This window comes from Mauremys reevesii, linkage group 6 (assembly GCF_016161935.1).
Source record: "Mauremys reevesii isolate NIE-2019 linkage group 6, ASM1616193v1, whole genome shotgun sequence".
NCBI classification, from domain to species: Eukaryota; Metazoa; Chordata; order Testudines; family Geoemydidae; genus Mauremys; species Mauremys reevesii.
The window spans coordinates 57,272,410-57,287,844 of NC_052628.1; the positions used below are offsets into that span (position 1 = coordinate 57,272,410).

At 40.9% G+C, this 15,435-nt stretch overlaps 1 protein-coding gene across 15 annotated transcripts in view; it reads right to left on the reverse strand.

Moving 5' to 3' along the window:
- MCTP1 (multiple C2 and transmembrane domain containing 1) overlaps positions 1–15,435 on the reverse strand; it is a 444,146-nt gene that overhangs the window by 194,031 nt on the left and 234,680 nt on the right. For all 15 annotated transcript variants that reach the window (XM_039545048.1, XM_039545043.1, XM_039545040.1 and 12 more), the window contains one exon: positions 7,690–7,860. In XM_039545048.1, the coding sequence (XP_039400982.1) occupies positions 7,690–7,860 (171 nt within the window). The remainder of the gene's footprint in view (positions 1–7,689; positions 7,861–15,435) is intronic.

The following is a 15,435-nucleotide window of genomic DNA, read 5'->3' on the forward strand; positions in this document are numbered from 1 at the left end:
TAAAGCAAAACCAAAAAGGCTACCTGAAAATGACAAATAGACTGAAACTGAAAGCATTTAACCAGCAACTGCAGTTAACCAGCTTTGCATGATCTCCTCTTTTTCTTGCCATTATAATGTTTGAGGCTGTAGGGGTAGGGAAAATTAATTTACCAAGCTAATTTGTTGTTTATTTTTAATTACAGGAGCAGATGTAAATGAATTCAGGTTGAAGTAGACAGCTTCAATAGTGATTTTTACTCTATTTATCTCAGAGAAGAGGTTATTGTGCAGTAACTGCTGTTCTTCAAGATGCGTGTCCCTGTGGGTGTTCAACTTCAAGTATGCCTGCGCCCCATTCACCTTTGAGCAGAAATTTTAATTAGCCGTGCCCGTTCGGCCCACACATGGGCTCCAGACCATCCTTATGCCTCGCACTAAGGATACATAGAGCGGCACAGGCAAACTGTCCTCAGTTCCTTCTCCGCCATGAATTTCCTTGAGACAACTCTGAAGCACAGGCAAGGAGGGCAGACAGTGGAGCATCCATAGGGATACACATCTTGAAAATCCAGTTTCTGCATAAGATGAGTAAACTCTCCTTCTTCAAGTAGTGTTCCTATGAGTGCTCCACTTCAGATGACTCCCAAGCAGTATCACTGGAAGATGGAGGGAGCTTCAGAGTCGAGTCCAACACTAAAGATAGTACTGTATTACCAAGCACAGCATGTGATCTGGCATCGTGAACCATGGCATAGAGTTTGGAGAAAGTATATATTGAAGACCAGATGGCCTCTCTCAAGAGTGCCATGGAAGCAGACTGGAATCTTGTACAATGGGCTAACGCCCTACAAGAAGTTGAATGTTGGCGGCCTCACCCAGAGATCCACTTTGAGAGTCTCTGAGTGGAGACTCCAGATTTGTCTGTAAATTAAACAAAACGTGGAGACTTTCTAAAAGTCTTGGTTCTGTCCAGATAGATGGCTAATGCCCTTCTGACATCCAGAGCATGGAGGATGACTTCCTCTGTGGTCTGGTGTGGTTTTGGAAAAAAGACTGGAAGATAAACAACCTGGTTGATATGGAATTCAAAAGATACCTTTGGTAGAAACTTCAGAGGTGGTTGTAACAAAATTTTCTCCCTGAAGAATACTGAAAAAGAGATGGTCTTCCATTAAACCACCCATTTCCCCAACTCATTGGGCAAGGCTTATGGCCATGAAAAAAAACCATTTTCATGGACAGGTGAAGAAAGAAACAAGTTGTCGTAGGCTCAAAGGGAGTTTTCATGAGACAATTAAGGACCAAATTTAAATCCCATACAACAGTGTACACTCTAATCTGTGAGGAAAGTTTCATCAACTCCTTGATTAATCTTGCCATTGTGGGGTGAGCAAACACTGAGAATCCCTCCACAAAGGAATGAAATGCAGCTCCAGAGTGAACCTTGATGGAAATCGTGTACAGACCTGACTTTATCAGTTCCAACAGATAGTCAAGAACAGTGGAGAATGAAGGAGGAACAGGTGAAAACTGTCATCAGGTACACAAGTGGTGAAATCTTTTCCATTTCTGAAGGTAAGTGTTTCACGTAGATATCTTCCTGCTGTTTAACAATACCTGTTGTACTTCTGCAGAACAGAAAGCCTGAGACCCTGAAAACCATTAAGTAAACAAGCTCTAAGGTGAAGAATTCCCAGGTTCAGATGAAGAGGTGACAGGAGTCCTAAGAAAACAGGTGAGAAATTGATGGACATTTTGATGCCACACAAGAAGTGAGACAATTCATATAAGGGTACTGGCTTTGTTGTTTGATCTCATTCAACACTCTCAAGACAAATGGTGTTATAGGATATACACAGAGAAGGCTTTTCATCCAAGCAATAAGGAAGGCATCCACCAGGGACTGAGGACCCATTCCTCCTCTGGAACAAAATCTTACGCACTTCCTGTTGGTGGTGTTGGGAAAGAGGTCCACTTCTGTGAACCACCAGGTCAGAAAAATGCATCTGAGAACCCACAAGTCCAGTTCCCACTCAATCTTGGGAGCAATGCCTGTTGAGATTGTTGGCCATGATCCTTTTTACTCATAGGAGTCTGAGATGAAGATATGATTGGCTATTCACCAGTGCTATAGCTTTCTTTCTTTAACACAAAGACAGGGGGATCTTGCCCCACTCCTTGACTAATGCTGTAGAATATTCAAACCATGTTATCTTGGCCTTGACAGATGTGCCCCTGATTAATGGAAGGAAGTGGATACAGGTGTTTCTGACAGCTCTCAGATTGAGGAGGTTAATGGGAGAAGAGACTCCTGGAGTGTCAGCAGTTGGGTGGAATTTCTTGCCAATGTTTGGAGGATCATTTGAGTCTTGTTAAAGTCATAAACCTGTCCACAGGAAGGTAAGATCTGATTGTTAACAGCATCCAGAGAAGTCCCTCTGAAGTATATTTATTGTACTGAGGTCAAAGTGGACTTTTCAATGTTGAGTTGAAATCCTAGCCTGAGGAATAAGGACATTATTGACTGCACTGCAAAGAAAAACAGCCCTTGAGCAGCGAATCATTGGGGTAAGGGAAAAAGATTGTCAGTTCATATCAATGAGCAGCTACCACCTTTGTGATCTTTGAGAATGCCCTTGGGGCAGAGGAGAGGCCAAAGGGAAGCACTTGATATTGGAAGTGATCCTGACCGACTAATCTCTTGCGAGAGGCATGAATAGCAACATGAAAATATATATCCTGAAGGTTGAGGGTTGCAAATCAATCCCTGAAATCTAATGATGGAATTGTAGCTGCATGAGACACCATCCTGAAATTCTGTGATTTCACAAAGGCATACAGGAGCCTAAGATCTAATATTGGTCTCCATTTCCCATACCTTTTTTGGAACCAAAAATAACTTGGAATAGAAGCGCTTCCCCTTGTGCTGGATTAGAACTGGTTCTATGGCCACTATGAGTAGAAGAGAGATGACTTCCCGTCTCAACAACAGTTTGTGAGATGGGCCCCTGAAAAGGGTTGGAGATAAGATGGTTGGAGTAACCCATTGTTATAACCTCTAAAACCCATTTGTTGGAAATAATCTGTTCCCAGGCAGGTTGAAAATGGGAAAACTGATCTCCAAAGGGTTAGAAGTGGGTATTCTCAAAAGGAGAATATTCCCGGACCTTCAACTAGACCATCATCATGGCTGAGGACGACAGTTGGGTAGTGGTAACAGTTCCATTAGGGTGCCTCTATTTTGGTATCTTGATCTCTTTCTTGGTGGCTCTACAGAACCATGATACTTTGAAAACTAGACCATTTGGGATCTCTGTGTGGTTTGAAATCTACTATATTTTCTTTGAATGCAGGCATATGTATTCCGAGAGACGCAAGTGTGCTCTGAGTCTTTTAAGGTATGTAAGGATTCATCCGTGGACTCTGAAAAGACCATGAGTCCATCAAAAGGCAGACCCTTCCACAGTCTTGGACCTCCTTAGGAAAACCAGATAATTGTAATCAGGATGCTCAATGCATGACGGTGGAGGAGATGGATTGAGCCACAGTCAGCTGCATCTAGGAAGGCTTGCAATGAGGTCTTTGCTAAGAACTGACCTTCTGTTATGATGGCTCTGAACTGTTCTCGGGTGTTCCTCAGCGAGAAATTCAATAAAGCTGTTGAATTTACCATAACTGGTGTGGTTGTATTTTGCCATCAGAACTTGGTAATTTGTGATCCTGAATTGCAGAGTCACTGCAGAGTAGCTGTTGTGACCAAATAGATCAAGTCACTTTTGGTCTTTGTTGTAAGGCTCATTTTTTGCATTGTGCTGTGTGCCACATTCATTGATTAAATTATTTGTTTGTGGGTGGGAGAACAAAAACCTCAGAATTTTTGGCTGGCATGTAATATTTTTGTCTGCCCATTTACAGATAGGCCATGCCATGACAGAGGTCTGCCAGATGGTTTTAGCAGGTTCCATAAGAGCCTTATAGACTGGCAATGCAATTTGGCCAGAGACTGTCAAATGTATAATGTCCAAAAGTTTATGTTCTGACTCTTGGATCTCCTCTAAGGAAACTGGAGTGAGTCAGCAACATGTTTAATCAGTGCCTGGAACTGTTCAAAATCATCCACCAAAGAAGGTGGTTGAGGCATTACAGCTTCTGGAGATGACAGAGATGTTTGTATTGGGGTGGAGGGCGGGGTTTCACCTCTAGCCTCTTGCTCCTTGAAAGTTTCCTCTTGAGGCTGAGGAGGAAGATATGGTACAGGAGATTTTTCTATGCTCCCCATGGGAGTAGCTAGGAGCTTTCAAGAACTGCTGGCGATAGAGAGCCCAATATGGCTAGTGAGGGAGACCATACGGTAGAGGAGCAGACATCCAGTGTTGATCACACTAATGAGAAGGGCCATAAGGTTATTGGTCCTTATGCACGTTCCTCTCATGTTGGGTGACCCAGGAAATGTTCTCTCCATAGTATATAGGAGACACCTCGACAGAGATCTGGGCATAAGAAAAATCATTCTTAATATAGTCCAACAGCGAGGCAGAACTAAAGATGAAGGTAGTTGTCTACCATGTGCAGCAGGTATTGGAGAAGTCAGAGTCATCAGGGAAAGATAAGATCTCAGTGACCCAGAAGATCTTGATACTGACAAGCTAAGTTCCCTCTAACCTGTGCGGTCACGCAGCTGCCTATTAAGCCCCGCGCAGGGGCTCAGAGCTGCGGTGGGGAGAGGTGCCTCTCCCGGCTGGCCCCAACACGGTCCTGCCGTGGCAGGGAGAAGCGCCTTTCCCTACCGGCCCCAACACAGACCTGCCCCGGACTTGCGTGACCTGGGGAGAGGCACCCTTCCTCTGGCCCCAACCCAGCCCCGGCACGGACCTGCCACCGCCGGGAGAGAGGTGCTTCTCCCGCCCCCGAGCCTAGGTGCTGCTGTGGGGAGAGAGAGTTGGGGAGAGTCCTCTCTCCCTGTTGTAGGCTCTGGGCAGCCTGCACCCCAAACCTCTCAACCCCAGCCCCACCCCAGAGCCCGCACCACCAGTTGGAGCCCTCACCCCACCGCACCCCAACGCTCCGCCACAGCCAAGCCCCGCTCCCAAACTCCGAACCCCTCGGCCTCACTCCCACCACGTGAATTATGTTACACATCACCTCCATATTGGTGCACATAACAGAATTCATTCCGCACATGCATGGGAAAAATTAGAGGGAACACTGTTGACAAGTGCTTGGTATCCATTAGCAATGGGAACTCCAGTTCTTTAGAAACAAAAAGACCCTTGGAGAATCTGAAATCTTGTGGTGCTGAATGTATCTGATCAGAGATTAAGTGAGGCTCCACAACAGCCATGGTCAATACTAATGTTGTTGATTGCTTCGCTGGTGTCTGTCTCAATCTGAGGGTGCTGATTGTTAGACACGCATCTCCAAAGCAAAAGGTGACAATACCAAAGATTCTAATGTCTTCTGGTGCATCGGTGTAGCAGACTGGGATACCAGTTTGGCTACGAAGGTGGATGTTATTAGCCTTCTACAGTCAGAATGCTTGGGGTCTGCAGATGATACTGGTTTCTAAGAAGCCGATTTCTTGGGCTTTCTGCTCAGATAATCTTTCATTGGTACTGAAGCATGCTTGGTACCATGGTTGTCAGAAGAACTCAAAGCCTTGATGAGCTCCCAGTACCAGAACTGCTAGGAGCCTCAATAGTATCTATTCCAGGACCTGAGGTCTCCTGGGGTGACTGAGATTTCTTCAAAGAAGGATCTCTGGTGAGAGACTCAGAACTTCTCTTCCATGGAGCCTTGTCGGTACCTTCACCCTTATACTGCAAAGGTCTCTGTCACTTTGATACAGAGGTTGACAGGGCACTAAGTGCACTTGAAGGCTGGTGTACAAGAAGGTCCTCCAAACCCAGGTCTGAAGCTGGTATCAGGGCTTCCTCTATCATAAGAAGCCAAAATTCAATTTCTCTGTTTCAATTTTCAGATTTGCTATTAAAAATAGTACAGATCTTACACTTGGATAGTATATAGGTGTCCCCTAAACAGTGCAGGCATGGAGAATCACCTTTGCTAACCGGGGTGGACCCCAGCTGGAAAGGCAGTGCTTGAAGCCTGGGGAACTTGGCATAACAAGTGATAACGATCCCGGATAGATGCCCTTCAAAAAAAAAAAAAAGAGGGAAGAGGTGTTATTTGGAAAAAGCCCAACAGAAATAGAAGGGGGGCTTATTCAACTAATAATTACAAATAAATTACTAGACTAGACTAAACTATACTATACTAAGTTATAGTAAAGGTGAACTCCAGGAAAAAAATTGGGACCAGGTAAAATAAAGGTTCAGTCTTAGGCCACCAGGCTGTTGAGAAGGAACTGAGGGTGGTCTGTCTGTGAAACTCACACATCCACTCTAGATATCCTCAGTCCAAGATATGAGGATGTCTAAAGTAGATGTGTGAACTGAATGGGCTCTGTTACTGAAAATCTCAGATCAAAAGCACATGTGCACTGGGACCAGAGGGATGCTAATCAAAGAAGAAACATATATTCTATAAACCAAGCCCTCTCTAGAGAAAAAGAAGCAATCTACTCCATCATAGCTTAACAGCAGCAGTAACTTCTATATTGAGCAGGAGTGGAAATTGGCCCAAAGTCTTCTTTATGGGACAACTACTACCTTCAACAAAGACCACAAATTCCACTGGATTTATCACTAGGTGTCTTCGGACAGGAGACAGGCAAGCCCAGAAATCCAACCCAATAGGAGCAGCATTAAGAATTCACCCTTCTCCTGCACAACTCTCACCCTTCCCATCTCCAGAATACTGACTTTCTGAGATAAAATATCTTACCTCTTCAATAAGCCAAGACAACTCCTCTAAAGGAGGAGTAAGAAGTAGGACTGAGTGGACTTGTAGGCTCTAAAGTTATACATTGTTTTATTTTTGAGTGAAGTTATACAAAAATAATAATTCTATATTTGTAAGTTCAACTTTCATGATGAAGAGATTGCACTACAGTATTTGTATGAGGTGAATTGAAATACTATTTCTTTTGTTTCTTTTTTACAAGGCAAATATTTGTAATAAAGTGCACTGTATACTTTATATTCTGTTGTAATTGAAATCATTATCTTTGAAAAGGTAGCAAACATACAAAATTATTTATTTATTTATAATGGTATTTTTATTATTTTGCAGTGCTATTAAAACTGCAATTAATAAAGATTATTTTTAATCACTTGACAGCCCTAGTTTTAATCCTTCCCCACAGCAGCCTGGAAATCTGACCAATTAATTAGGACAATGAAAAAGGAAAGGAAAAATAAATTAAAAACCCCAAAACTGTGCTGTTACTTGCAGTCAGTGTCCTGTAAGGATAGAAGTCATAAGTGGGTGACCAGTGCTTGCAGTAAACCCAAACACACAAACCAGATTGGTTTGATCTGCAGGTGCTTAAGTCCCATGCAGATGGAAATCACTGTCACAGGCACAAACCCCTGCATGCAGGCATAAGAGAGCTCGGCACTTGCTGAATCCCTAGATGAGAATATTGGTAGTAAACCTGAACTCCTGGGCATGTTACCACAATATTGCTGTATTTGGCATATTGAAAAATACCTAAACAGTAATACAACAAAATTCCAGAAGTATTAAAATAGTCATTCAAGCAGAAGATCCCAAATGTTAAGTACAAACACAGTTAAAAGGAGTTACCTTACTCTTGTACTTCTGATGGCCCAGCCGGAACTTCACATAGGGATCACTCAATCCATTTGCATCCATGGGCTTCAGTTCACATCCCTCTATCAAAGTGATACTGACTATTCCTCTCCAGAGCTGAGATTTTCTGTGCATGTCTGACAGGCGTAAACTCTGGGGCTGAAACTTCAGGTTAAAGAAAAAACAGATTTAGTTAAAATATGCAAACATTTCTTTTGTAATTTATTCTTCAGGCATTTATTGAAACATAGGCTGAAAAGTTTGTTTCCCTTATGTGTAGATTTTTGGTTTTTTTTACAAATCAAATACAGTGCCAAATACACAAGTAAAATAACCTCTCTATCCCTACTCAAGATCCCCCTGTCTAAAGATCGCATTAGCTCTTTTGGCCACAGCATCAAATCGGGAACTTGTGTTCAACTGATTAGCCACCATTACCCACAAATCTTTTCCAGAGTCACTGCTTTCCAGGACATAATCTCCTCCCCCGGCCCACAGGAATAATCATGCTACAAATAAATATTTTAAGATCTGATGAAGAGGCATTTTATGAATGAGTGAACCTGAAAAAGGAATGTCAAAATATTATGGGAGATGAAACCTTGATTAAAATAATGCAAAGCACTATGAGAAGCAGGCATGGGGGGGAGAGAAAGAGGGCTACAGAAGAGGAGGGAAATAAAGTTCAGAATGACTGTGTAAATGACAACGATCTGCAGTCACTAAAATTACTCTTAGACCCACAAATACTTGACTATTATGGAAAAACACCAGAGGAGGGCCAATCTTACAGAGGTACCATTTTAGAATCTCAGCAGTCATCCGTTCAGTTTTGCTGATGTCTGTGTAGGCCACTTCCTAATTTGACCACTGATATTTAAAAACAAAACCAAAAATGAAAAGCTTAATTGAACTTTTAAGTACAACTACTAGTTGATCTACTAGCCACATGTCCCAAAAGGGAATTTAGAGAACAGCCTCACTGGTTGTGGAAAAATCCTTGTATTCTTTTGAAAACATATCTCCTGATTACAAAATGTTCTCTCAAATTTGTTCTGTAAAAACAGATATCTTTTGTTTTCTCTCAGAAATTCTGACACAGATGAAGAGTCCTTATTTGCAGTAGTTTGATATGATTGGCTATCCATAATGTAACCGGACATTTCAATATTCAGTAAAAGAAGCATGCCATGAAGTGTACATGCATCAAAGGAAATATTTCTATTGTCAGTATTCCCTCCTATTTGTAATATTATATAATTCTGAAGACTTCTCTACCATCTTAATGATAATTCCCATTCTCATTTACAAAGCACATCACCACACCAAGTAGTTCTAGAATTAGGGTCGACAATAAAGGAGACTCATTATATAGTTTTTGTCTTCTATCCAGTACAATGTGTAAATGTCAGAGATAAATTAGCTGTGTTTGAATATTTCAGTTAGTGATGTAACTGCTCTTTTCCTACATGTTACAAACATTGCAGAAAGTTAGTATGTTTTCATCAAAGTGGGTCTGCTGACTAAGTTTAGTGTACGTTCAATCTCTGCAAAGGAAAATGGAATTAAACTTCAACATATATTTGTGCATTTTGGTAATATCAAGAGTTTTCTTCTGTTCAAGAAGTCCACGACTGGACTAAAGTGATTATCGAAACCATGTGGAAACTTGTACTTAAATCCATCGTAACAGAGAGTGAACACTGAAAACGCTGACATTTACACAAATATTACTTACCTGTTTTGATAATTAAGCAGATAGGCTCTCTTCTTCCACTCACATTTAACACAAATGTAAACCCTACTGAATCTCTGGTTGTCTTTTCAAATATTAGTGTGGTAGCCACTATTCTCAAGTGTTTTGCTCTGCTATTGATTCTTAGCTTCTATCATCCCAGTAATTTTTCTGTAAACATCATTTATTGCTGACAAATTGACATCTAGATGTGGATATTTTATGAAAGTGAAAATTCTCATACTTTATAGATTAAAATATTTTTTAAAATTATATTTCTCCTCCCATTTCCAAATTATACTAAATGATTATTGCAACATATTAATCATTTTCTGAATTAAGAAATATCACACAAATCAGTATTTTTGTTTGCTGCCATAATCTTTATAATATAATGTGCCATTTCCCATTTTTTTTCTCAGCTCATGAAGCCTCATGCAACACTGGAGGCTGTGCCCTCAATGCTAATAAGGGAAACCATTTGATAATGCTGCCAACACCGGGGGGGGGGGAGGGAAATCAGTGACTACACACTTAAACATCTTGAATCAGGCACAAAATCATTATATAATACAGACACCACTTTCAGCATTTCACTTTGTACAAACTCAGACTTGTTCCGGAAGTGCACACAACATTTAAAAAAAAAAAATCAGTGAGATGGGTAAAGCAAATGTTGCACTGTTACTGCAAATCCTTTTTATAAATTATAATACATGAAAATGTATATTTTAGACAACATACACAAGTCTAATCATGGAGTTCTGACAAAAACTGTGGCTGTAATGCAAGTTAAAATTAAGTGCATAATTTAATGTTGTAAATGGAAAGGAAAATAAATATTTAGGAACAACATTCTTAAATATTCATCCTTCTTTTGTCAATAAATGTCATAACTATTTTACAACAATTTGTAGGTCTGGTGAATCAAAAGTAATTTCCAAATACACACTGAAGGATGCCAAAATATTTTTACTGGGATGCTGTTAATTAAAATAAAAACTTGCTATAATTCAGACTATTTCTAGCTGAAGCAATGGAGAATGGACTTCAGTCTTTTTTTGATTATACCAGCTTTGTATACTGTAGTACTAACATGGTAGATAACATTCTTAATGGAACACTACCAGAGCTCACAACAACTTTTCCTTGGCAACTGAAGGTGGAGGAGGGAAGAGGCTTTTTTTCTGAACCCATAAAGTTTGCTACTTCAAACTACAGATTGGAACTAAAAAATTATACTGACTACAGACCTAATTAAGAGCAAAAGCCTTATTTTAGAAGACAATTTCTTATCTTCACATTTCCCCCCTAAATTTTACCAGTACACTATGACATGACAGAGAAAAGCTGATAATTGTTAAATGACTACTTTTTTCCATTATGTTTGATTAAAGGTGCAAGATAATCTGTTACTGCACCTTTCCTTAAATTAAGGCACTTAGAGGGTTTTACTGATGTGTTTTAATGTGTCATTAATGTATCAAATTTAACTATGTCCTCCAGATTTAAGGACCAATCCTGCTTCAGTTGACGTCAATGGGAATTCTGCTCTTAATTTCAATGGGAGCAAGAGCAGACGATTACTGAGCTGAAAATAATTTTCAGTTTAAATGAACAATATTCCCTTCCAGGGCCTTATTTTGGCAAGCTTTTGCTATAAGGCATTATCTTGCATTAAAATTCCTCTGCCAAACTGATGATAATAAGAGTCTTACATAAAAAAGTGTCTGCAGCTGGATTCGTTTCTTGGCATGGAAACTGTGCTTAAGTGCACTTAGCATGTTAATTAGACACTCATGAGAGTGCAAAGTGCAAGTGGTATTTATAGATGTAAAATAAAGCTGTTTATGTAAAGACAGAATTATGTCACTGATCACAGCACGCTTTGGTTGGTTTTCCATCAGAAATGCTGATTCGATGAAATCAAAACTTTCCATGGGAATGTGCAGATTCAGTCAAAACTTAACAGAAACCAGGCAGATAGGCAGGTGTTCTGCCTGTTTGTCTGCCTGCCTCCTTGGACTCCCCAACTCCTCAGCAGCCTGTCTAACAGGTTGCTGGGGAGTCAAGGTCCCAGGGCTTGCAAACCCTCAGCTCTTTGGTGGCCTACATGCAGGTTACCAGAGAGTCCAGGCTTCTTAGCGCCCCAACTACCTAGGCAGTATGACTCTCCCTGGAGAGTTGGGTAGCCCCTAGGAGCAGGATGAAAAAATCTGTTTTGGCTCTCCCAAAACAAATTTTATTTTAAATTTTTTGAATTTTTCTTCTGATTTGCAATTAATTTTTTCCCAAAAAATTCAATTTTTCCCCCCATAGGAATTATATTTTTTTCCAGCCAGCTCTAATCATCATATTGAACAGCCAATACCTGCAGTGGACTCATCAAGAATATTACCAGAAACTACTCACGTGCTCAAAGTTAGGCACTTGCTTAATCACCTGAGGGTATATCTACACTACACAAGAGGCACTGCAGCTACACCTCCATAGCACTATAGTTAGATGCTTGCTATAGAGATGGAAAGGGTTTCTCCATCTCTGTAGCAAATCCATCCTCTTGAGAGGCAGTAGCCAGGTTGATAGAAGAATTCTACAGTAGCTGCATCCACTGTGTGAGTTAGGTTGACCTAACTGCATTGCAGAGGGCACAACATTTTTCACAGTCCTCGGTGACATAATCAGGTCAGCTTAAGTTTTAGGTGCGTACCAAGTCCTTAGTCAGGGTCTTTAAGAATGTTTATAATATTCTAAAGTAGAAGCCATTATCAAGTCAACATATGGCAACTGTTATACGTTACCACAGACATATCCTATTCTAAGCTTAAGGAAAAGCTGTGGCAATCGCATAACATTGTGTGGTTAGTGATGGAAGATTCAGACTTTTTTTTTAAATGGTAAATACAAGGTTGGCGTCTATAATGATTGTAGATAAACCAATGTTCTAGTTTACCCAGCTCCAAATCTGGATATGTGACCTGGTGCAGACATTGCACACTGCCTGTAAGGCAACACTATCATATGCCAGAATTAAACTGAGACCTTCTCAGTTGCTTGTTAGGAGGCTTACTTTAGACCCTAGTGTTAATCATTCCTATACCACTACTTCATAAGCGAAACTAGCAAAAAGGGTGGACATACTGTATTTGCATAAAACCAGCCCATTTTCTGTCTCCAGCATAAGAGGATTTAGACCACAGTTCCAATAGCAATTCATTGCACTTCTCTCTCACTTCCAACATCTAGGATGACTATTTTGCCTATTTCTAAACCATTACAACACCTTGCACACAGTCCATTATTTGAATTCCATGAACTATCAGTTAACCATAGTGGATATGGAAATTAGAATAATAGAATCATAGGACTGGAAGGGACCTCAAGAAGTCATCTAGTTCAGTCTCCTGCACTCATGGCAGGACTAAGTATTATGTAGACCAACCCTGACAGATGTTTGTCTAACAGGTATTCTTATGCTGATTTATGTGCTTTATCCTAACACTGGTCTAATCATTTTGGATCTGTAACCTGCATATGAGATAGGGTCCCCCTCTGGTCATGCCAGAGTCAGAAAGAATAAAATATATCTGAAGAGTCATATATGCGCCCAACCTGAAGGTCCCTTTCAGAGAGTTTTTCAAAGCATTCTATGACTAGTAATTGGTTAACTTCAGCAAGAATAAATGGAACAGCTTTATGTCAGATATATTCTCAGTTGAGAAGCTGATTGGACATTTTTGGATTTACTTTACAATACTGTAAATCCAACTGTAGAAAACATTCATATACAAAGGAACAAGGAGGGACAGATCACTGGACATGACTTTCGCAGAGAAGAGAAATCGGCAGATCAGTCAAAATTTTCCATTCTCTATTGCAGGGGTAGGCAACCTATGGCACGCGTGCCGAAGGCGGCACTCGAGCTGATTTTCAGTGCCACTCACGCTGCCCGGGTCCTGGCCACCGGTCCGGGGGTCTCTGCATTTTAATTTAATTTTAAATAAAGCTTCTTAAACATTTTAAAAACCTTATTTACTTTACATACAACAATAGTTTGGTTATATATTATAGACTTATAGAAAGAGACCTTCTAAAAATGTTAAAATGTATTACTGGCACGCGAAACCTTAAATTAGAGTGAATAAATAAAGACTCAGCACACCACTTCTGAAAGGTTGCCGACCCCTGCTCTATTGAGTTGGTGACTAAACTGACTAAATTATTTGGTGCAGCCAGTAGTAAAAATACAAGAGAAAACAGTATATGAATACTAACAGACAAAAAAAAGAGACTATATTGGCAGGATTAAGGCAGAACCATGGCTTGGAACAGCATATTCCTGAACAATTCTGTGGAGGGAAGCTAGTAGGGTCAACTTCCAGGTTTGGATGTTGGTCCATGTTGCCACTTTGCATAGTATCTTTGCTGGACATGCTGGTCTTCTCTACTAAGAATGTGGCCATCAATCTAGGACTGGGCTTTGGGTCCTTAAAGTGGGATTAAATCCCTGATTTTGTAAATTGAATGCACTGAATTTTATATCCGGTAGAAATGATCTTTTGACCTCTGTCAGAGATGAAAGTAGAGAAAAATCAGTTTTGACTTCTTGAATTCTGTTTAAAGGACAAAATGGCAAGAATACAATATTGTGAAATGGAAAATGTCCTTATAAATTGACTCCATTATGTCATCAATGCCATGAAAAATGGAGCAGTAAGTTCCCAACTAGATTGCTCCCAGCTCTGAGACTATGTGTGGACACAACTGCTGCTAGGACCTCTAGCATAACAGTAAGAAAATTAAGTGACACTGTACATAGCCTGCACTAGAGTCTCAATGATTAAATGATTAGTCGGCCTGTGAATGCCTGCAGTATAGCACTGAGTTTCCTGGGTGGATTAACCTATTCTGCAGTTTAAGGAATTTGAAGCTGAATGATGAGAGATTACTCCCCTGGACTGCAAAAGTTTGATACAAGAAGATATATGTCCCCTGAGGGTACTGGCTCTAACACCAAGGGAGAAAACTTCTTGTAGGAAAAGGTGGAGCACTATCTTGTGGTCCACATTTTTCCAGAACATCAGTAAATTCAAAAGTTTTATATATTGCTCAAGTATCCTGGCTGCACTGAAGTCAGTGACAAAGGATTTCACCCCAAAAGCACATTCACATCACTTTCTATCAAAATCAGGGAATTGGTAAAATGCATAAAATAGCAGAGGAGGCCACTCAAGATAGCACATTCATTACTGTTTTTTAGTCTGTCTCTCTGTAAAAGAATAGTGATATCTTGCAATTTGATAATATTGCTGAAAAAATCTATATTCAGATGGTGGAACCAGGGCCGGCTATAGACCCCAGTGCGCCAAGCGCGCGCTTGGGGCGGCGTCCCAGTGGGAGGGCGGCAGGCAGATCCGGTGGGACCGCGGCTCCGGTAGACCTCCCGCAGACATGTCTGCGGAGGGGCCGCTGGTCCCGCGGCTCCAGTGGTCCCTGCCTGGGGCGGCGGAAATCCTAGAGCCGCCCCTGGGTGGAACTTTCAAGCAATCTCTTGAAAAACTGCCTGGTTCAGAGATCATCCCACTGATAGATGCTTTCCAACTGAGTCGATCTACTTTTACGTTTAGGGGGCCCTTTATGTGAGAGGTGCTCAGGAACACAAAGTGTAAACCTATCTAATGAAAAAGCAACACAGGCTTTCAGTCTGTCCCCATCTCCTCATCAGTCCCTGCCTCACTCTCTGCCTGTCCTTAAGAAATTGTCATTTTACAATCCAAAGATCATTTTTACACTTTTTCCCACTTCTAATTCTCCCACCTGTGATTACAAGCCAGACTGCTGGACTCCATCTGGTCAGAGGTAAAACTTCAAAAGCAAATTACAATTGCATTGTCCTTTAAGGGCTGGTAAACAGGCTTTTTGAAGCTCTCAACCCCCTTCTTGAACAGATACAAGCAACTTCAGCTTGAATTAACCCCTTGTATTCATATAGCAAAAACTACCAT